The 22,180-nt window shown below is 44.4% G+C and overlaps 1 protein-coding gene across 2 annotated transcripts in view; it reads right to left on the bottom strand.

The window, feature by feature from the left end:
* MAD1L1 (mitotic arrest deficient 1 like 1) overlaps window positions 1-22,180 on the bottom strand; it is a 346,820-nt gene that overhangs the window by 107,102 nt on the left and 217,538 nt on the right. For both annotated transcript variants that reach the window (XM_050317416.1, XM_050317417.1), the window contains one exon: window positions 15,569-15,776. In XM_050317416.1, the coding sequence (XP_050173373.1) occupies window positions 15,569-15,776 (208 nt within the window). The remainder of the gene's footprint in view (window positions 1-15,568; window positions 15,777-22,180) is intronic.

Genomic DNA, 22,180 nt, shown 5'->3' with positions numbered 1-22,180 from the left:
CACTAAGAAGTGAAAGATAAGGCCATAAAGCAAGGTTTGCATTATTTGCAGCTGCTCAGAGAAAAAAAAAGTAAAAAAAAAAATAGAGAAAACCTAAAGAGATTTTTATTAATGCTTTAGATGACTTAGAAAAAAAGTCACTTAATCATAACATTGTAAACAAGGAAGTTCTACAGCAGTATTTAAAAATATCCAAAATTGTTTCAGGAGCCCCATTGATTTGAATTAGGCAGCTGCGTAATCACAGGGGCTGCAATTTTAATGAACATTTCTACAGGAAATGTAGAGCTGATTATATATATCAAAACAGGAAAGATCCGAATGCTGCAGCAACTCTTTTTTTGCTGTTGTTTTGTTTATTACCTCAGTGTGCATATCCAAACCAACTCCAGAACTAACACAGAACTTACCTGACGGCCCCTCTCTCCTTGGCTCCCAATGCTTCTGGCTGCAGCTCTGATCTTCCTGTCTTGATACATGTCATTAGGCACAGCATTTTGAAAAATAATTAGTGATTCAATCAGATTTTACACTGGATCAAGTGACTGGAAACTTCAATGCTGTGCTGCAGTTTTCCCTTAACATACTTTAGGGCATGTTATATATACTTAATTAGATAATGTTTATACAGTGCTTTGAAGAAATAAGGAACTCTGTAAGGGCTGGGTTGTATTTTCAGAAGGGAAAAGAGCAGTGTTGAGACAGCACAGGCACAGAGGGAGAGCAGAGCTCTCAGAAACTGAATGCCACCTTGTTTTCAGAAAGGTTTCAGGACATTTGAGAAAAAAATACATCAGCAGCTTCCAATGTCGAGGCACCAAGAAACAAAAGCTGTGAAACAGGGGATGCTGCAGAAGCACTGAAATGACAGTGTTGCTGATGGTGAAGTGAGAATAGTGGTACCAGACTCAGAGGCAGCAGCACCCAAATAGAAGGGAAACTTTGTGTATACTCAAACCCATTGATTATTACACTGTTATGGCAGTTTACAACATAAAGACTCAGACAGAGCTGATGAAACGAAATGCACTCCACTCCTGTGAACACTCTTATTCATCAGAGTGGGAACTAATGGAATTGAAGTATCTGGCTTCCTATTATTTTGTAGCGAGGGAAACAGGGCTTTTTTGTAATAAAAGCTAGGGTGCTTTGTTAGCTGCATGCTAAAATACTAAAACACACTACAAAACAGAAAAGTGCGTTCACCACAGGTCTTCCTAGAATGAACAGGGATCTTCACCTGACTGGGTACTCAAGCAAACACCAGAGGGGACACAGAACACAGAAAGAGGAAAACCAGGGTCTCCTCTGGACCAGGGTGAGGCACAACACAAGTTCTCACAAAGGGCATCTCATCCAAACCTCTGTTAAAAGAGTTTGCAAAGCAACAAAGCAAGCTGTGGCTAAATCCGCTCAGAATGAGCAAGTGATGCCGCATCCAGACGTTTGGATCCCTACGGGGCAAGCGGCACCGAGAGTGCTCCAAAGAGTTTCCAGAGAGCGAGGAAAGCAAACAATGTATGCAGGGAGCTTTAGAAATGATTGCAAAGAGAGCCCTGAGCTTCTGTTCTGTGCGGTTTTTTCTTATTTTTTTTTTATTTGCCTATAACTAAATTACATGATTTCTTTGCAAGTCTAATTAAGCAGTTAATTGATGCTGGTGCCCTTTAGCATCTGGCATTTAAGATTAAGTAAATAATGAAGAAAAGTGCATGCAGCACCCAGCAATAATTAAACACAGCAAGGGTTTGTTCCCCCACCCTCCCCCATTTTAACCTGTTACATATAAATCTCTGATGATAACTGTCTTTAATAGCCTCAAATACACTTACACACCATATAATGGATACTTGACAACAGTATTTTTCCTCACAGAGATGGTGGATAGTAGGTGTATCTTTGATCTTAATTAGGAGCTTTTATTTTATACCTTGCACTCAGGGTAAGGAAAAACTCCATTGTCACAGCTCTACCCAACTGAAGAGCATGTTAAATGGATCTTCATGGGAACATGCTTTTAAATCCAGGAGCGTGACTGTTGACATCATGTATTAAAGATCTGTGGTCAAATCTTTCCCTTTTTCATTACTTACTTCATCCTGATGGACCATACAGTGTTAATCACCCATTTCCCACAGACAGTGAAAATGCAGATTATGAAAAAGGAAGACTAAGTTATCTAAAATAAAGCTGTATATAAAACAATCAGAATTCTAGACATCACTACAGAACATGGATCCAGGTGGGGGAAATCTGTGTTATTTGTAGTGATTTTCAGCACTCTCTCCAATGTCACTGGCACAAGGCTTACTATGGAATGCTGTACACAGGCACCTCAGCTCACTGCCTGCAGGAAAGAAGTGATGATTTCATCACAAAAAGTCTGATCAGGAGACACATCTACTGGGGAGTGAAGACCTGTATTTTTTATGGTAATTTGAGATGGGGGCCCATGTCAGGCTCACAAGGTTCAACAAGATCAAGTGCAAGGTGCTGCCCCTGTGTTGGGGCAATCCCTGGTATCAGTATGGCCCAGGGGAAGGGATTGGAAGCAGCCCTGCCAAGGACTCAGGGAGCTGATGGGTGAAAATTCCACATGAGCCAATAGTACACACCTGCAGCCAACCCTATCCTGAGCTGGATCAGAAGCAGCGTGGCCTGCAGGTCGATTTAGACTAGATATAAGGAAGAAGTTTCTTACAATAAAGAGGGTGAAACACTGGCACAGGTTGCCCAAAGAGATGGTGGATGACCCATTCCTGGAAGTGTTCAAGGTCAGGCTGGATGGGGCTCTGAGCAAACAGACCTGGAGGAAGATGCTCCTGTTCATTGCAGGGGGGTTGGAATAGGTGACCTTTAAGAGTCTCTTCTGACCCAAACCATAATATGATTCTATGATTTTTTAAATGTGGAGCACTGCACTGACCATTTCCATCTCATCTGAACCGTCCAGTTTTCCTCAGGAGGCCACATATTAAGGACTGGACCCAAGTTGTAAGACCTACTCAAAGACTTACACCGTAAGCAAGACTTATTCTGAAGCAGCTACAGCAGGCCCAGCTGCTGCTGCTCCCCCAACACAACCACTGAGGAGCATAAAGCTCAGTCCAGCAGGTTAACGTGAGTCAGACTTCCCTCCTAATACAGCTCTGATTCAAACTAACAACAGTATGAAAGGTTTTTAGTTCTTACAGAGCTGCCTGATGGAAGGAATTGATCCCAAAGATTAGTGCCACAATCTCTTTAGACTCTGCAAGCAAAAAAAAATCTTGTGTGCAGACTCCTGCCCACCTCCCATGGGTGCTGCGAGTCTTAATTAGTATTATCTCTGGCATAGTCAGAGACCTTTGGACAGGGGGTACTAAAGAAATGGAAAATATTATCATCATTATGCCTGCTACCACCAGTGCTGGCATTCAGGGTAGAGCCTTCACAGCAGATGGTGAAGTCACAAGCACGGCTGGCTCCGGTTTTAATTTCCCTCATCGCAGACTCTCCTTGTTGGAGCAGCTTCACCTCTTGATGCCTGAAGAGCAAACGAGAACCTGTGCTGACAGGACTGCATCCTGCTGGTCAGTACTGCTGACACATTCAAACCAGCCAGCACTCAAATCACTAGAAAGTAAATCATCCAAGGGACTTTCTAATTAAAGAGGGCTTCATTTTGATGGCAATTCTTTCTCCCTCCTGTCACAGTCAGCCCTCCCCTGAATTCCAATCATTAAAAGGAAAAAAACAAAGAATTAGTCAGCTTTTGTTAAGTGTCAAACATTCCCACTCTAAACAATGAGCAAAACAAGGAGAGGTGTTTAATAGCCCTCAGAGCAACTTTATACCTTCCTAAACACTATTTCTGTACCTCTTGCTAATTGCTTATTTGCCCTGGTTGTATGGAAAAGCCTGGCTCACTCCATCTTTGACAGAGGAGAACAGCAGTGTTTAACATGCTGCAGGAGGTGTGATATGCCTAGTTCTAATTTTTATCCTTATTTATTTCTGTTGGGGTTAGCAGCTGAGGACTCTCAGCTACCTGAGGCGTAACTAAGATGCCATTAGCTTTAAATCTGTTCCTAAGTGCTGCAAGCAGCCTCTCCATTTGGCTTAGGACATCACCTTGCAGATGAAGCCTTTGCATATATGGGAACATTCTGCTTAAAATTTTCCCTTTCTCCAAACACTTCCTAGGGATTCTGGAATAGAAGCACAGGGAAATGCTCCCCTCCTCTTTCCTAGGGTTTTTCAGGCTGCGAAATATGAAGGATCCTATAGTAGAAAGAAGCACTTTGAAGTGGAAGCAAAGAGTAATCTCTGCTACTCCTTGTAGCACCACAGGAGTTCAAACACGTCCTGCAGGGAGCTTGCAAATGCATCAGCACCCAGCCCACGTACGGGGAACGGTCTCATCATGGAAACAACCTGACCCGGAGTTCCTTTCCACAGTGGCTGATGATGGAAATGCCTTTAGCCCACATCTGTTACGCAGCTCCAGCATCAGCAGTTCCAACCCGGGACTTATTTTTATCACTTTTCCAAAATGGGATGGAAACTTCCCCTCGCCTCAATTCCGCCTCGGCTGAGGGAAGGCACTGCAATATGGCAGCCTGAAAGGGGAATCACACACCGTCGTCATTACCAGCCTAGTCAGAAACCCTTTGCTGAATCTTTCAGATCTGAGCATCTCTTTGATGCCACCAGCAGCGAGATTTCTGATGACACATCCACAGTCTCCAGCGAAGGTGGGATGCTGCTGCTGCTGCCTCCGGCCCTTTCTTACAGAAGCCTCTGATCTGTTTAATTTAAATACTTTTACTGCACACCTATGATGGTGTCTGATCATTGCAGAAGGTAACTTTACAACACTGCATACCTACCCAAGAACTCACCATGTCACAGTCCTCCAACAGGACCCATCAAGACTCTTCTATTCAACAAAGACAGAAACACACTCGGAGAGCCAGAGAGTGAAAAGGCAATTTGTGAATCTGGTTTCATCTTCAGCTTTTCATCTGTCTGATTTTCCTCCATTGAGCTGGAGCTGGCTGCATATAAGAATGAATATGCTGTTCCCTAATGAAGGCTGGATTGACTTGCTCCTCTCTAACTGGAGATCAGGCCAAATAACCTGGCACTGAAATGGAGAAAACATGGAAACACAGCAATATTGAGGGAAGACTCCATCAGCTGCCACCACATCAAGTAGCTTTAGTTTACTCTAAAAAATGGACTGCTCCCAGATGCTCAGAAATACCTAGTGGGCAGACATGACTTTCCTGCATTTTAAGATTTGCTATGATTTGACACAACACCTTTGCCTCCTTGGCACAAAACCACACCAGCAGCTCGAGATGCCCAGACCAAAGCCAGCACCATGAGAGGGTCTTAAGCCTTTTGTTTAGGATTATAACCACTGCACAAGCTGCCCAGAAACACCTGGACGTTGGCAAACCAGGTTGATAGGTGTGATGGCGCTAAGAGAGGCTTTTCTCCTTCCCTATTGATGTCCTTATGTCAGCACCACATTCAAAAGGCTATCACAGCACTATCACATCATGGTACTGATGTCAGTGCCATGATTAAGATGGTAAAGTAATTACAAGTGTCTGCTTTCATACGCTGATTGCTTTCCAAATAGATGTTCTTCGTTCCAAATAAATCCACTATGGATTAACATTTCTCCTGCTTGTTCGCCACCTAGAACGTATTTGATTAGAAAAGCCTGATCAAAACTCTGCTTGACCATTTTTCAGCACTTCACCATTTTTCTTTTCCTCATCAGGGAGAAAAGTGTATCCATTAGTTAACCTTTTCAAACACATTCTTTTTGTAGTCTAATTCAAAGAAGGATTATACAAAAATCGTCAGGCTCGGCATGTGAATAGCTTTTTGTGAGCGCAGGGAACAAGCATTCATATATCAGAACATCAGCATGGGGAGATAAGGGAGCTGTATACGTGAGAGCTTATCTGAATGCAAGATCAGCCCTGTGAAACCAGCATAAACATCAAGGACACAATCCATATATTGATGTAATTCTTAGTGGTACTAGTGCATTTGTGTGAATTTGCAATTAAATAAAGCTTACTCCTTACAAAGAAAACAAGAAGTTAAGGATATAATTCAAGGTCTATGGAGATCAATGGGAATTTTTTTTCATTGCATTTGAATATGGCTTCATCTCCCTGCCTCCCAACATGTCTATTAGAATATTAAGAAATAAAGTACCTAGAATTTGTTTGTACACGTTTTAAACAGACCAAGAAATCCTCAATTCTTTTAGTCTGCTTTCTAACCCAGCAAATCCAAAGCTTTCCTTTGATTCACAGTTAACATTTAATGTGTTTTAATCCACATTAGTTTCATACCTAATAAAGTCATTGAAAATACCACAAATAGATGTGGGTGGCAAATTAACTGAGGCAGGAAACATAACTTTGAATCTCCTGACTTTTAGGCAATTAAAATATCAACTTAATTGTTGGATCTGTGTAGCTTCTCTCATTTTAATATGTAAATCAGTCTCTATTACACTATAGCTCAAAGAATGTGTGACTCGGCTTACTTGATTAGGCTGGGAATTGCTGGTCCTGCTGTCACTATGTTTACACTTTAGTGACAACTTTGCACATCAAATTCACATAATGCAATGTCATCAACTTACTCATCAAATATAAACTTCTTAAATACAGCCGCTGCTCTAAAATATTGAAACAGCCGTATTTTACTTCATTTACAGCTCCTAAATAATCAGTGTAAGTGAAAAGAAAAGCTGGGAATTCAACTGCAAAACGGTATTTTCCAGAAAAAAAAAGAGCTTCCCACAGACAGGGAGGTGAACCAGAAAAACAGGCCATGCAAAAAATTATCTTTTGGCTTCTGGTTTTTAGTTGTGTGTCCCCCCTCTAAAACAAGGAACGAGGAGACACATTTCATTTCTCAGCCTCCACACGTTCACCTCACCTCATTTGGGATTCAGTGCTAAGGAGCCCCGATTTATCCTTTCAAGACAGTCAGATTTCAGGTCCCAGCCACATATACTTACCTGGAAATTGAAATGAGGACTCCAGAGAAAAACAGCAAATTCAGTAATTTTTTTCCTGTTATGACCCTGTCACAACAGGAAAACCACCATCTTGGATAGTATGGAAAGGGTCAATATGCTCAAGATTTTCCCATTCCTGTAATCTTTCCTAAATCTAACAAACATCCCCTACCAAGGGGACGTTCACCTTGCCAGCACAAGGCTTTTCAAGACTTCCCAATACCCCTAACACCCCTTGCAAAGTTCCTCCACTAGATTTCCACCACTCTCTACTGCTCACAGAGGCATCAAGCTTTAATTTCCAGGAGAAACAATACATTGACAAGATACAGAGCAGAGATCTGAGGCTCTCCGCTGCCGGAGCACTCCACCACGCTGGCAGGATGGTTTTTCTGCAGTCAGGGAAATCGTGTCGGCCTGAATTTGAGACATCAGCACAAGCCTTTCTTCTCAATCCTGCTGATGAATGAAAGAGCATTTTCAATTGTGTACATCCAGAGGCCTTGTGGCACATCGGGCCTAATCAAAAGCTGCTTCGTGCAAACTGCTGTCAGAGTCAGCTCATACCACAGCCTCACAGGAGCCAAAGGGCAGCTGCAGGTAACAGTGCATTTCCTTCTCTTCAGGAGAAAGGTTGGACTGCAGAGATGATGCAGGAGCATCCTGGCCGTCACAAAGCCACCAAGGAGCCCACAACCAAACACCGAGAGCTTGACTCAAATATTCAAGCAGAAAAACACAACTGCCAAAGTTTACCAAGACCCAAAAAGCTCAACAGCCTGTTGGCTTGACTCTGGTTGATGAAGAAACCATGGGCACAGAGGGATACAGAACCAGAGGGCTGTAGAAGAACTGTGTCCAGGAAGGTTGTTGTGGTTTAGGTGGTAGTTTCTGTACAGTACAAATTTGTTTTGTAAGGATGGGGGGTGGTAGGGTGGGAAGGAGTTAAAACACAAGAGAGAAGGGGTTTGGAGCCTTTTGCTGCTCATTGACTTATCTCCTTGCAAAGGCTCTGAACTTCCCCTGGGTAGAAATGAAGGACCACAGCTACTTCTGGGGGTTACTTCTGGTAGTGAGAACAATTACTCCTCATGGTCACTTAGTATTTCACTCAGCTACTGATGGACTGGGAACTAGAAACCCAAGTCAGCAGGCTTAAAACTACTGTTTCTACCACCAGTTTATACTCCAAAGCCACGTCCAGAGTAAGTCAAAAGGAGACAGAATACTCCCTGTCAGACCAGGTTTCTCTGCAGATTTCCTACTGAATTATCTGCTCCCAGAAGTCCCCTCTAACCTTGCTCTCTGCTCATCTGTAATGACATTAGCTACCTCTGACCTTCCCACCCACCTCAGCAAGGGCAGCCTCTTCCTTCTCAGACGTAACACCACCTCTTTACTGCATCAGTACTGAGTAAGGAAAACACATCCTCCTAGGAAACCAGCAGCCTTCTCCTCAACTGTATTTTCTTGCAGTGCTACTCATTTCTATTACACCCAGACTCAAGGCAGGATCAATAAGCCCAGAGAATCTTCCCTTGGGAGCATCCTTCCTCATATTGCTACAGAAACCATTGCAGATGTTCTCAGAATTGTGCTTAAATTTGGTCCCCCTCATCACATATACATTTTTATTTTCTTTTCCATTTCCTCCTCTCTCACAACTTATTTTACTTTTCTTTTTTTTCTTTGCAAAATGGCTTTATTTTCTCTGGAACATGACTTCTGCTAAATATTTTGTAATCAATTTCTACACAATGTCTAGCAGCAGGGTACGAGATGCTTTTAAAAAAAATCCTTGTAGGAGCCACTGGAGCTGCATGGAGGCATTATGCAGGTTCACAGGCTGCCTCTTACAAAAACAGAGATATCGAGTTCTTCAAGAATTCCACACGTGAATTGGGTGGAAAAGAACGGCAGGAAGAAATCCTGCAGTTTCTGTGCTCTTTGTGAAGGCTAAGTATAGCCTGGACAGTAACCTCTGACTGACACCAAGTCTTACACGTTCGGTAGCTACAACAGAACTACATTCCAGAATTTATTACGAACCTCTGGCTCCCTGGACAGCAGGCAGAGTCTGGAAGTCCCAGCAATGTCTCAGTGGCACTTCCCATCACAGTTTCACCAGAAGCTGCAGGCTTCAGGCATCCTTGGGGGTTTGTTCGGTCAGCAACCCTTGGCCTGCGCGTGTCCCGGCCGCTCGCAGAGCACAGATTACGTTGTGCTCAGGGGCAAGTTGTTTCACAGACTTGTGGCATGTTGCCACAGGCAGGGCACACTGCTTGCAATATACTCAGTGCTGCATGACTTCATATCTGTATTATCTCCGAAAAAAGCCTCGGGAATCTATCTGGATGACGAATACTATGTAGAAACAGGGTTTTTTTAACCAGGGAACATTTCTTCCAGCCCTCTTCAGGTTTCGTTCAAGCCAGGAAACCTGGTTCTTTATAGGTGCCTGCACTGATTTCAGTAGTGCAGAGCATTTACCATCAAAGGCCACTGTTGCTGAATCAGAATACACGAAGGCTTCAAGGCATTTTCACCTTATGGCTACACTGCCCAAATCCACTGACACCACTGTAATGTCAAAGGGTTTTATGGACTCTGCCCTCAGCCACTGTAACACTGTCAATATGAAGTACAGGAGGTCCCAACCTGGCTAGAGTCTTGTAGGAAAACAGGTATATTTAGCTGGTTATCTGTGCTATGCTGAGACAAAAAAGGATATGGATGATAAGGAAGGGAATCAAAGTAAGCTCTATTTAAACTATCAGCTTATTCCCAGTCTTAATATACTATTCAGGTCCCAGACTGGTCGAAATGTCTTGCAGAAGAGAAACTAGCACCATAAAAACAATAATGAGAATTAGCTGAGAGGTGGGGGGATTGCCCCATGGAGGCCCAGCTCCTCAGCTGCGGAGTCAGCACAGAAGGGCAGCAGCTCCGAGCGGGTCAGGAGGAGCAGCTCCCAAGGACTGCTGCTAATAATGCTCATCCTGTGTGCTGCTTTCCATGTAATTTCAGGTTTGCACACTGAAGCTATGCAACATCTCGGATGCAGGGAACTGTAGGGAATGATTTCTTCCCCCGTCAAGGATATGTGGCCATCTCTGGAGTGAAAGAGGACAGACCTTCATCAGTGCTCAGCAAAACACCAGAGGCAAAGTCAAGCTCTTTATTAACTTCAGATGAAATTGGGATATGCAGAAAGCAATTTATTGAGAAACAGGCAGGGCACAAAGGCTAACATCCTGTTCTTACCAGAAGTCCCCTAACATTTGAAGGCAGCAAATGCCCTGGACCTTTGTGTCTCTTTAGAATGAGGGCAATTCCTTCAGTACAAACTGAAGGGGAATTGGAGCGTTAAACATCGGCGAAAAAAGTGTCACCTAATGAATCCTTCTTCTGCTTTAGGAAGAGGCAGTATGTGACTGAAGGAGAGCTGCCCTCTATGCACTCACCTGGCCCAACACCATTTGACCAGTGGGATGCTGGGAGCCACTGGCACAAAGTGAGGAGCGAAGGCTGCATTGGAACGTGTGCACCCACCAGCAACTAAGGTCATGGAAAAATCCTTCATCAGGTGGGCTCAGGTTTCATTCACAGGTGCAGCCCTCATCATGTGTGGATTCCCTACACAGATGGTAGGAAGCACCAAGGCTTCCAAGCACCAACAGCTCAGCCAACTGTGGATGGAGAATGGCAACTTCTAAATTCCATCTGCTCCTTTTTTGTCACCTTCTGTACTCAGAAACACATTCATCAGAAGCACAAGCACACTGGGACAGTGACAAATTTTACCATCTCTGGCTTGTCACTTCAACAAGATTAGATTATTTTAATATTAATTCATTACCCAATTTAAATTCAATTAAATACATTTTTGCAAGGCCCTGACATGGCAGTGATGCTGGGGACAGCCTCAGTTGAGTGCCAGATGACAGCATCCCTCTCAGGCTCAAACACCTGCCTCTGAGTGAGACTCCCCAGTCCTTCACCAGAGACCCCCTTTTCCTACTTTTTCCTAACAAGGGAAAAAGAACACTGAAACTACTGAGATGGATGAATAGCTTTCCTTTTTGGTGGGATTATGTTCACTTCCAAAATTCTCCACAGATGGTTGAAATCAGAGCTGATTTACCCATCTTCCTTCCTGGTAGGGGTGCCAGCCTGTCTCTCACCAGAAAGAATATTAAAAGCACTTTTTCTCACAGGGAGAGCCTGCCTGAAGTAGGGAATGCTTCACTGTACCTATGGGATAGCAATAAATCATGACTGCTCATGGAAAATTCACATTAGTGCATTCTTTTAGTCAGGAACAAGCTTCCATGGGTCATCCATTCCTACCTTCAGATATACTACCTTTGAGATGAGAACACAAATGGAGATAACGAGCACCTGAAGCATTCTCTCTCATTTCTACCTCTGCTTTGCTACAAGTCATTACTTCTGTCAGCTCCCCATTAGCTGCCACCTACATATTTGCTTGCAACTAAGATCCAAATCCATCTCTAGGAGCGTCAGAAATCAAGAGGCCCACCAGGACCGCACAAGACCAAAAGAAAGGAAGATCTAAACAGAAATTGCCTGGAGAGAAACAGAAGAAAAACCAGGAAAAGCTATGGAGCTGGAATAAAAAAAGCAGAAAATGCAGACTGAAATACAGAAGGGGGGTAGAGGGGGAAGGTGTGAAGAGTACAGGAAAGAGAAACGCAAAACTGGAACAGATTCCAAATCTGGGCAGCCATGCCCCACACCACCTTTCCAAAGCTGTTACAATCTGCATCCCTGTTTCTGAGACAGCAGGACTCGGAGCCTCTCCCCAGATGGCCGTCTGACCTTGGTGCACCCTGCTCTTACAACAACCCGGCCCCGCGCAGCCACCGGCAGAGAAACACAACACCCAGAAAGGTACAGCCCATGCCCGGAGTGCAGCAGCCACAGACCTGCCCTGCCAACACAGCACGAGCCTGAGTGCAAACCTGTATTCTGAAAAAGGACGGCGTGTGTTCGTAGCTCACGCTGTTCAAAGCGCTCCCTGCAACAGCCCCGGTCCCCATCTGAACAGAGACCATCACGCCACAAAGGAGAGGAGAGGGCCACTCAACGACATGGCAAGTTGCCAGGCTGTGCTGCAGCCTCCAGCGGTTATGCTCAAAGAGATTTAAAGTCCAGCATAACCTTGATTTTTAATAGAGTCACATTTAATGAGCTTTAATGTCCACAGTAATAATTTTCTTATTACCTATCCAGGAGTCGGAACTATGATCAGAAATAACGCGCTGCACTCCAGTCCAATGGAGGGATTTAATAATGGCCAATTCATTATTATCAAAACCATCAACATCATTGTCCTTAATGCCTTTTTTTGGTTGGTATATTTATAATTCTGTGAACCACAAGCGTAGCTGTTGCAGACCACATAAGCTTGCTGGACACAGCAAACCTGACTGGCCACCCAAATCCCTCACCTCTGCCAACTGGCCAGTCAGGTTATATGGCAAAAAAGGACAATAAAATCTTACATTTACTTATATTTATCTAAAGTCAAAATGAAAACTTACATATGACCTTTGTTCTCTCAGCTTTTATCCACACTCTTCCTGCTCTGTCCTTGCTCTCTCTTCATCCCATTCATCTCTGACACCACAAACCTCCCACCCCAAAAGCTCAGAGAACTGAATTTCCCTCTTGCCTGTGTTATACGAATGAGCTGGATAAACAGACAGATGGGTCTTGCAGCTGACAGAAAGGGGTGCAAGAAAAATTCTAATTCTTGTTCTTTTTGTACAGACACAGCTCCACAAACCTCACTGAAACCTGCTCTCTTATTATGCACAACAAACATCCCTCCCTGGGGCAGCCAATTGCACAGTGACAAACAGAGCAGAGGGAGTTTCTGCCACACTCTCCCCATTTCACACCTTGAAAATACACTGAAGTGGAAGGCATATGGCAGCTGCTCCTGTGGGCAGAGCTGTGGAGATCCTAAGAAAACAGCAAAAGCTGTATCTTCCATTTCTTATCCAGAGGGAAACAGTGTGAATTTTCTGGCCATGTGAATGCATGTTGTTAAGCCACTGCTGAACAGCTGCTGCATCCACACTGCAGATGCAGGATGGAGTCAACACAGAAGCGGATGCAGCTTCCATGGGCACACTCGATGAGCTGTCCCCCAACCCACCAGGAGCTCTCCCTGCCCCAGCAAGAAGGACAAACATGGTATTCACCTGGCTAATTTAAAGTCAGCTCAGAATCACCCACTAACCTTGCAGTCAGAGCCCTAACATCCTCAGCATCTCTTGCACATCCCGATACACAGAGTCTTCACTCTCCAGAAAGGAGAGTTTAGGCGTATTTATGGCAATGTGCCCCCATGCATGACAGTGATGCACACAAGCACACGAAATACAAGGAGAAACACAAGACCTTTCCATATAAACTGACTTACTAATACCTTCACCCTGCTCTCAAAGAGAGTCATCCACAGGGCTCCTTCACTAACAGCTCTTTTTCCCCTTTTTGTCTACAAGAACCACTTCCCTATGCACTTCTAGGCACTCTGAGAATGCAAAGGGCCCTCCTGTGACTGTAATAAATGACACTGAAGTATTTCCCACCCTGCTAGGCTCTGCAGCTGATGCTCTCTCCCATCTGAGCTGGTGACCAGAAGTCAGAATGATGTAGCTTGGGACTGGGGTAAAAGGAAAAAAAAAGCATCACATACGTGAGGCTGGAAACACCCTGAAACCCACTGAGCTGTTTGTTTTCCTGTTGGAATCAAAGGCAGAAGAGAAAACAGCTTTAAAAATGCATCCCTTCCGAGCTAACAACAAACCTGGTAACATCCCAGCACAGAGGCACCTCACAAACAGCTAAAAGCAACTGCATGAAAGGCAGCAGAATATTAACTCTGACTAAAACGTCACAGGAGGCACACGCGAGAAACTCATTCCCCCAGAAGAGATGGTCTAATTACTGTAGATGATACCCCAGAGGTTCATTCATCATCAGCAGAGACACAGAGCTGACCTCACCTCTGCAGCCTCTCTGGCCTCCCTGGGCTCGTGGGGCACTGCCAGCCCTGTGGACCCGCAGCATCAGATGTGCTGAGTACCCGGAGACACAACGACAGACAAGGGCATCTGGGCAGCAGCACCTACTGCAATTTAGACTCCTAAAACCCAGTGCATTTCAAATTCAAATTGCAACGAAAGAACTACCCTCAAGAACTGCTCGGTGGGGGTCTCAGACTGGAAGCTCCCACGGACGACAACGGTCTCTCCTAAATGTCTGCCACGTGTTTCATGCTTATGCATTTGTTAGAACCTCCACTAACAGCAGTGACAGGCTGTCACTTACCTCCAACATCCAGTCAGCTCTTCACTTTACAAACCACCCCATCTACACTTCTCACCATTATATTTTTAAGGCTATATAGTGCCATAATCCACTATGAGATGCCAGAATGAACACATTCTCTGCAGTAATAAAGTGCCATTGTTTGAGCGATGGGAAAACAAGTAAGCTGCTTTCTGAGAATTTTGGTTTCATAACAGTGAAAGATATTTTCTTCTGCCCTTTCGTGGGTCTGAAGTCTCCAGTACATGTGGCCTTTGAGAAAAGCTCTGCTCTCTCAGCCTCATTTGAGGGAGGATCTTGACCTCCAGACACTGACCACGTACGTGCAGCTGGAACACACCAGGTTAGCTCCACATGGACCTTCAGCTCTCTCTTATTTTTCTCTTCTCTAATAAAATTGTTTTGAGGGTACGGGAGAGTTACAGCAGTAAGATCTCCTGGGCTCTGCAGTATGACTCGATTCTGCCTGGTCCCTCGCAGTGTTGCAGGCGATGGGTCAGGCTTTACTAATATCCTTACCTTGATTTACAGAGTCTGAGAGAATGTTTGGAGGTGTTGATTTTGGGGTTACTTTACTAAAAAGTCTCATTCAGGTATGTGAAGGCAAGAGAGACTGTACTGGAGAGCCACAGATTCTGTGAAACATATTTAGCTCAGTGAAAGATGTACTCTGCTTTCATGGAGTATTGAATGTAGCTCTGATTAATGGGGCACATATTCACTGATAAACAATATTAATTTGTTTTAAGCCAGGTCTGAAAAGATTTCAACCACTTGCTTCCCTGCAGCTATGAAAGTTATTTCCTGCTGTCTGTACTACCTCAAGGGCTAAACCAGCCCTGAAAGGAAGGAATTATTTCCTTTCATTCCATCGGCAGCACCAGCCTTTGAGTGCTGTTGTATGGGTATTTCATTTATCAAGAGCAAATTATATGTATTATTATTATTTAGCCTTAACACCCACCCTCAACCAAACTGCCACAGGATTGCCAACACACATTCACTTTCTCTTGCATCAACACAGTTTTTTTCGTTTTCCTTATAACCTCTCCATCAAGCACACAAAGCACACCGTCTGCAACGTCTCCATCTGCTTCTGCAGTCAGTTCCTTTGGCAACATGGATGAATAAATGCATCTTCAGGACCAGAAGCCAGCAGCCTACCTGCAACTTCTTGTGGTGACTGAAAACTCCCAACTCCTTCCAGATTGCCAGAGATGGAGCCGCCTCCTTCGAGCACCCTCACCATCTCCCGCAGCCTCTCACACTCCTCCTGGAGCTGCTGCTGCTCCTCCTTGCGCTGCTGCTTGGCCAAAGTCGTTGGGTTCATGCTGAAATGAAGCACTTTGGTTCTGCTGGGGTCATAGTCGCCCTGTGTGGCAGAAAGAACAGAACAGAAGAACACTGAGTAAATGATCCAAACCCTAAGTCCACCCAAAAAAAAAAAAAAGGTGACATTTATGCAGTGGCAATGTTTTATTCCAACAGCTGAAGTCAGCCAAACCCAGTATTGTTTCTCCTGCTCTTTCTACTCCATCTTTAAAAAAACACTCAAAACAAAAACAGAAAAAGAAAAAAAAAATTTAAAAAACCAAACAGACCAGAAAAAAAACCATAGTAACACCCCACTCAACAGAACTTGCTCCCTGGCTGACACCTCCATGGTTAAATTTAACTCCAGAAATTAAGTTTTATAGCTGTATTTTAAATCTCTTGATAGCAGGAGACTATAATGAACACCCAGATACACCCTTAGATTACAGCAGGACACCCAGTACCAGCCTGATTTACTGCTCATATGAGCCAGCAACATCCATGTGACTCCAAAGGTGGAGTCATTAGCAAGTTGTATCAGCTTGTCCCAAGCAAGGGAACAGATATTCCATTCTTTCTTCTCAGAGGTGAGTTGTATTTACAGCAGTTTAAATAGTCAGTCAAGTCCTATGATGGCAAACTAATATTCTTTCAAAGAGAGTGGAAAACACTGATGTTACATTTGTGATTTCAGAGAGACAATTTTCATATAAACTACAGGAAGCCTCACGACCATAAATGTTGTAAAGCATGTGCTGCCACGGCACTCTACCCAGCTGAAACCTATAGCAGTGTCTGCATAAAAAGGTATTTTATATGGTAATATTTTTCCTTCAATTAAATCTCAGGACCTAAAGTGATTTTGTAAACATTAATTAATCCTCAAGAGCAGCATGAGGTAGGTATTATCCCAATTTTATCATTTCATTTCCATTAAAGACGTGCTAGAACTTTATGTGGGAGTTTTTTCAAGCACACCAGAGCAGAGACTGAGCAACTGCATCCTGCATTGCTGGTCATTGCTGGTCAGAGACCCCAGAAGATCCCATTCCCAAACATCTTTTGTTGAAAATAGTCTATTCACATACTGTAAAGCTCCTCAGCAGGCAGTGAACTGCTGAAACTTGCTGCCCCAGAGCCTGGCACCAGACACAAAACTGCTTCAAAAATGGACTTGACAAATTCATGGACAACAGCCCCATAACTGGGCCATGCCAGGGGAGGACAGAGGAGCATCCTCCAGCATCTCTGGCTGCTGGGAGAGTGGACAAGTTTGTGGGCTCTCACAAAACAGCAGCTTCCATCACTGTGGTCAAAGACACTTTCCTGGGCTTTTTTACCTTGGTCTTGGCCAAGAGAAATTTAGGTGAGAACTGAAGGCAGCATCTTGGGAGATGTCAAACAGAGGGAGAAACAAACAGAGGGAGTACAAAGTCAGCTGCAACACCAACTTATTAGATATATTCTCCCCAGTGACACACTGGCATTTACAAACCTGTTTCTGCACCCAGCTCTCTCCCTCCTCGTGCTATTTGCACTTCAGGACTCTTCCAGACAGGTCAGGGCACTCCTCACTCACGTGTTTGTCTTTCAGGGGAAGAAATTCAACCCCAAAGTTTGGGATGGGGTTTATGCTGGCTGGCAAAAGGATGCTCTCACTATCAGCACTGCAGAGCCTGGTTCTCCCTGCACAGCCACTGCTTCTGACCAGCCAGGAAGGACAGCTCTGACTCTGCCTCCCTTGCCAAGGTCAGGCAGAGCTCACAGCTCCTTGTCCCAGCTGCCAGCACCATTCCAGCTCCAGTGCAGGGATCACCATCACTGTAGACACTCACATGTGGCACGGGGCAGCAGCAGGATCCTGGTGTGAGGAAAGCCATGCCCACATTGCAACCCACACTGCACCAGTCTGTTTATTTTTTCAGGTTTTTTGCCTTTACTGTCATCTCTCTGGCCTTTCTATAAAGCCCTGCCATGAAGCTGCAGTGCTTTGGCTGTTACAGATCTTTCAGACCATTTATCCTCTCCTTTTACAACATGCCCCCCTTGAAAAATCATGCTCTAAAACTCAGCACCAGGTCTCAGCCTTATTTTTGGGGTTCACCAGCTCTCCCCAGCACGCCATTCATTCTGCAGCTACACCAAGACAGGCAAATCTCTTAAAAGCCCATAGTGAAAGGAAGGCTGTGGCAGAATCCATCTCATTTAACATTTCTGGGAGATCACTAACATATTTGCTATGCTACTCACATTTTTGGGCTAGGGGCAGCAGCTTTCTCTTTCTTTTACACAGCACACATCAAACCAGTACATTTCACCCTAAAGCTAAAATATTAGTGCAACTGGTTTATATTATAGCAATGCCTAAAAGAAACCAAGTGAGACAGGGATCCCAGCGTGCCAGGTCCTGCACAAACCCCACAGGAAACTACCACCTAAAGCCCAAAAAGCAGACAACAAAGCCTGAAGTCTGCTATGTGAGGGGAGGGCAGGTATGGAAAGACGCAGCTCCCAGTGACAGATTCCTTAGCAGCACTGTGGCAGACAAGAAAATAAAAGACACCTCCAGAGCTGCCCCTCCTCACCACCAGAACGTGCTGCTGCCTTACACAGTCACACCAAGCAGGAAATTTACTGACATCCTATGGAGCTTCAAATCAACGCAGGAAGCTTTCCATGGAAACGCCGCAGACCAGAGGCAGCGTCTGATGAAAGGGATCAGTCGCATGTGTAGGTAATGCAGAAAGTCCAAAAAAAGTATCACAGCTTCGATCATCTGGAGTGTTCTTCCAAATTTCTGAGGTTGGAAGCGACTTTGTGTCGTGAAAATGAGGGGTTTGGGGTTGGCTCTAGGGAGAGTCATGGCTGGAAACTGCTAAATATAACAGGCAGAAAAGCAGCATTAAAATCTCACCAGCATTTGAAAGACATGAAACTCTAATGCTGGGAGGAAACCAGGGACTGAAGAAAGCAAACAACCTCCTCCTGGAATCCCTTTAGCTCTGGAAAATGTAAATTGCTGTTTTTCTCTGTCAACTGCTCTTCTCCCCACAATAAATTAGTCTTACTGATCATAATTTTGTCCTTTCAGTTTGGCAGCAGAAGTCTGGAAAATGGTGTTTCAGGCACTGGGAGAGACCTAAAACAGATCTATCCATTTAGAAGATAATTTCTAATCTTGGGCCGCTGAAGAGGAACACCAAACAGTGGCATTTGAAAGGCGGGTACAGAAGAGACAGCCACGTTCCTTGAACAGGAGCTGGGACTCCCTGAACAGCTGCCCAGGCGCAGCTCCAGATGTTGCTTCTGTGCTGCAACCACACATGCAAGGAGGTATTGCTTGACAAAGTTAAAAAGCATCTTGGAACAAACAGTAATGTATCCCTGGTTTATCCAAGAAACATGAAAAGTGCTGCAGGTTTGGAAACTTGGCCTGAATGCAAGACTTGACCAAACCCACTCAAGCTCAAGGTGCCTTTACACAGAAATATGAGACATTTGGGGGATGCAATCCAGGAATGACCTATAGGCCATCACTCTTTTGGAAAGACACCCTGGCCCTGGCTCATTCAGTAGGTAACTTGGTAGCTCATTCTGCTCATCAGCACATCATGGCCAGTGAGCAAAGATGATACATCACTACCAGTTTCTCAGCAGTATCCCCTCTTTACCCCTATTTTACCCAATACCTTAAAAACTGAAATTTGTGGAGCTGCTGAAGAGTAAATGACTTGGAGAGTCAGAGAGAACTGCCGGCATTCATTGATTCTTCTTTCAAGGAATAACATTGAACGAGTAATTCAGATTTGTCAGAAAAATGTACACAGAGCTTCAATTTAGGGGGATGCAATAAATACCTTGATTGATTACAACCGAGTCTGGTTGACACTCAAAAGAGTGAATTATTCATTCCTGGAAAGCAAGATGCTAACTAGCTGATTTGGTGCTTAAGGCAGCAAAACCATTTTTGTGCTCTCAGAAGAGCACCGGACATTTTACAGAGATGATTTGTTGGCTCCACATGTTAATATGCTCTACAATTTGTGAAATAATTTTGTTTTGATGAATTATCCTCAGCCTTCCAGGCACATGCCCCAGGGTATGCACAAGGGAAACTCTCTCACGGACCACTGAGAAGAACCATCCCACTGCTCCTGTCCCAACTGCGCAGTCACTGTGCGAGACAGACACTGCAGATGCCACACACAAATATTGGCTTAATACAATATGTTCCAAGAACACTCTGGGACATGGTAGAACTATTTAATAAGACTCTGGCTATCAATAAACTTTCTGACAAAAGACTATAGAAAAAAGAATTTGCAACAGGGCCAATTTGTCATCTAGAGCAGAGGTACATGCTCAAGTCAGATGCTGCTGCCTCCCTTCTCACTTCCATCTCCCAGCTTGAATAAACCACCCTGAGGAGATAATTGTGCTGATGCTATGTGTCATTTTTTAAAACTATATTATCGGCAAACAGTCAGCATGTTGGTCTACGTGTTGAAATTACAGCTCAAAAACTTCCTAAGTAATCTGCCCATTAGGGAAGAATCAGTCAAATGCCAAAGCAATGAATGAAGACAGGACTGCTTTAATCTCTGGAAAACAGAAACTTTTCCTTTAGAAGAGAAGTTGTTTAGAAGAACAATGAAAGCTGCCAGTGACAGCACCTTGAAAAGGGATGAACTTATTTTGGCATCTCTCCTCCTGGTTGTTTGAAAACCGCACAGTCCCAATTCAGCGATGTCTTTCTCCAGGAGCTACAAAAGCTTTTCTCTCTACTCCACTCACTTTCACAGGCACACAGGTAAGAATAAAGTACTTAAAACCATGTGGACTACTTTCCATTTGATGAAACATTCAGTGCTTAACAGCTCCATTTAAGATCTATTCATCTACCGCAGTATTTCCGATCAGAAGGTAGAGCTGGTAGCAAAGGGAATAGTCTCCACTGGTGTGAATATGTTTATCCAACATCACTAATGAAATTAAAGAAGTCCGTACATCCCAAAAAGGCAACGACTGTCAGGATACAGTGTCAGCAGGCACCGTCAAAGATTTTCAGCTGACTTCCTCACGGGCTCCTCCTGTTTAATGCTTGTTTAAAGCAAAGTTGTCAAAACCCATAGATGAGGCTGACAAGCGCTTAAGTGCCTTATCTTTTTCACCGTCTCGGTATCCATCAGCCTTAAAAGATTGTGATTTCTGAGCAGCACAATAAATTCTGGCGGAGCATATGGACAGCTGAGTTAAATTGCTGCTCGCTGGCAGTACAACAGCTTGTGCTTGCCCCTGCTGAGAAAAGGCTGGCGATTGGAAGCTCTTCAAGGAAAGGACCGTCACTTCTTCGCGCGACTCTCGCACGCGGGGAGCGCCACCCCAATACGAGCAACACGCACTGCTGCCTCCCCAGCTTGGGAATTTCCTTCCGTGCTGACCTCTTCAAAGAGAGATCTCCAAGGTTTCCAGACTGGGACAACCTATTCAGTACTTGAGAATTTAAACAGAAACAATTTAAGGAGCTTAGTAGATGATATCAGCGTTAAATGGGTCAGTAGTTACTCTTGCAAGAACATTGGAAATAAAGTCTGCATCTAGCTCTAGGAGACAGATGGGAAAGTTTCTTGTATACAAATATAAAACATAAAGCATCAGTTGGGGGGATGGTGGAAGGGGAGTGTTTGAAAAGCATCCAACTAGCCAGGGAATGCTCTTGCTTCCCCTTGTTAGCTCTTGTAGGCAAAAACTGGCTTAAACTGTGCACGCTAACACACAGCAGATAATTGGGTATATGCAGGTGGTGAATGTCCAAAATTGAACTTTTGAACTCTCCAGCAGAGGATGTTACTTCCTCACTGCAGGCACAGCCTGATTATAAATTTTGGTAAATCCTGGACTAAAACAGAAGTGGCACATCCTGAATCCTCCAAAGACAGACAGATATGAAACAGAATCAGTTCTTAGGAGGCTGATTAGAAGCTGATCAATGATTTAGGCTATTTAGATGGGGAAAAGCAGGGGCACAGGCTTCCAGAAAGAATGGTGGCACTGTGAAGACAGATTCCTAAGAAGAGAAATGATCCCAGAAAGAAGAGGGCCTGCAAAGAAGGTGACGATCCCGACTGGAGGAAAGACACTGAAAGTGGAGGAAGACCCTGGAGATCAGAGAAATGCACAGGGATGAAGGCCAGGGGATGATCAGGGACCTCGGTCAGAAACACTTGCAACTGGTGACTGCAGAGAGGACTTTCTGTGCAATCATCCACACCTGCAGTGACGGGATGCTGAGTGAGAGGGAAGGCACTACAGAGGTGGGGGAGTGAGCAAACAACTGTGTGGGGGGAAAAAAGGGTTGATGCTTCTTCTGGAGACCTGCAAGCTGCTTCTTGGGATTCAGTGCCTCCTCCTGACCGTGGATCCTTCACACAGTTCAAGCTGCCGCAGAAATGCACACCTCTC

The sequence above is a fragment of the Myiozetetes cayanensis genome, unplaced genomic scaffold (assembly GCF_022539395.1).
Source record: "Myiozetetes cayanensis isolate MyiCay16 unplaced genomic scaffold, myiCay2020 scf20-37, whole genome shotgun sequence".
Taxonomy (NCBI): domain Eukaryota; kingdom Metazoa; phylum Chordata; class Aves; order Passeriformes; family Tyrannidae; genus Myiozetetes; species Myiozetetes cayanensis.
This window is presented reverse-complemented; position numbering and strand designations above follow the sequence as displayed.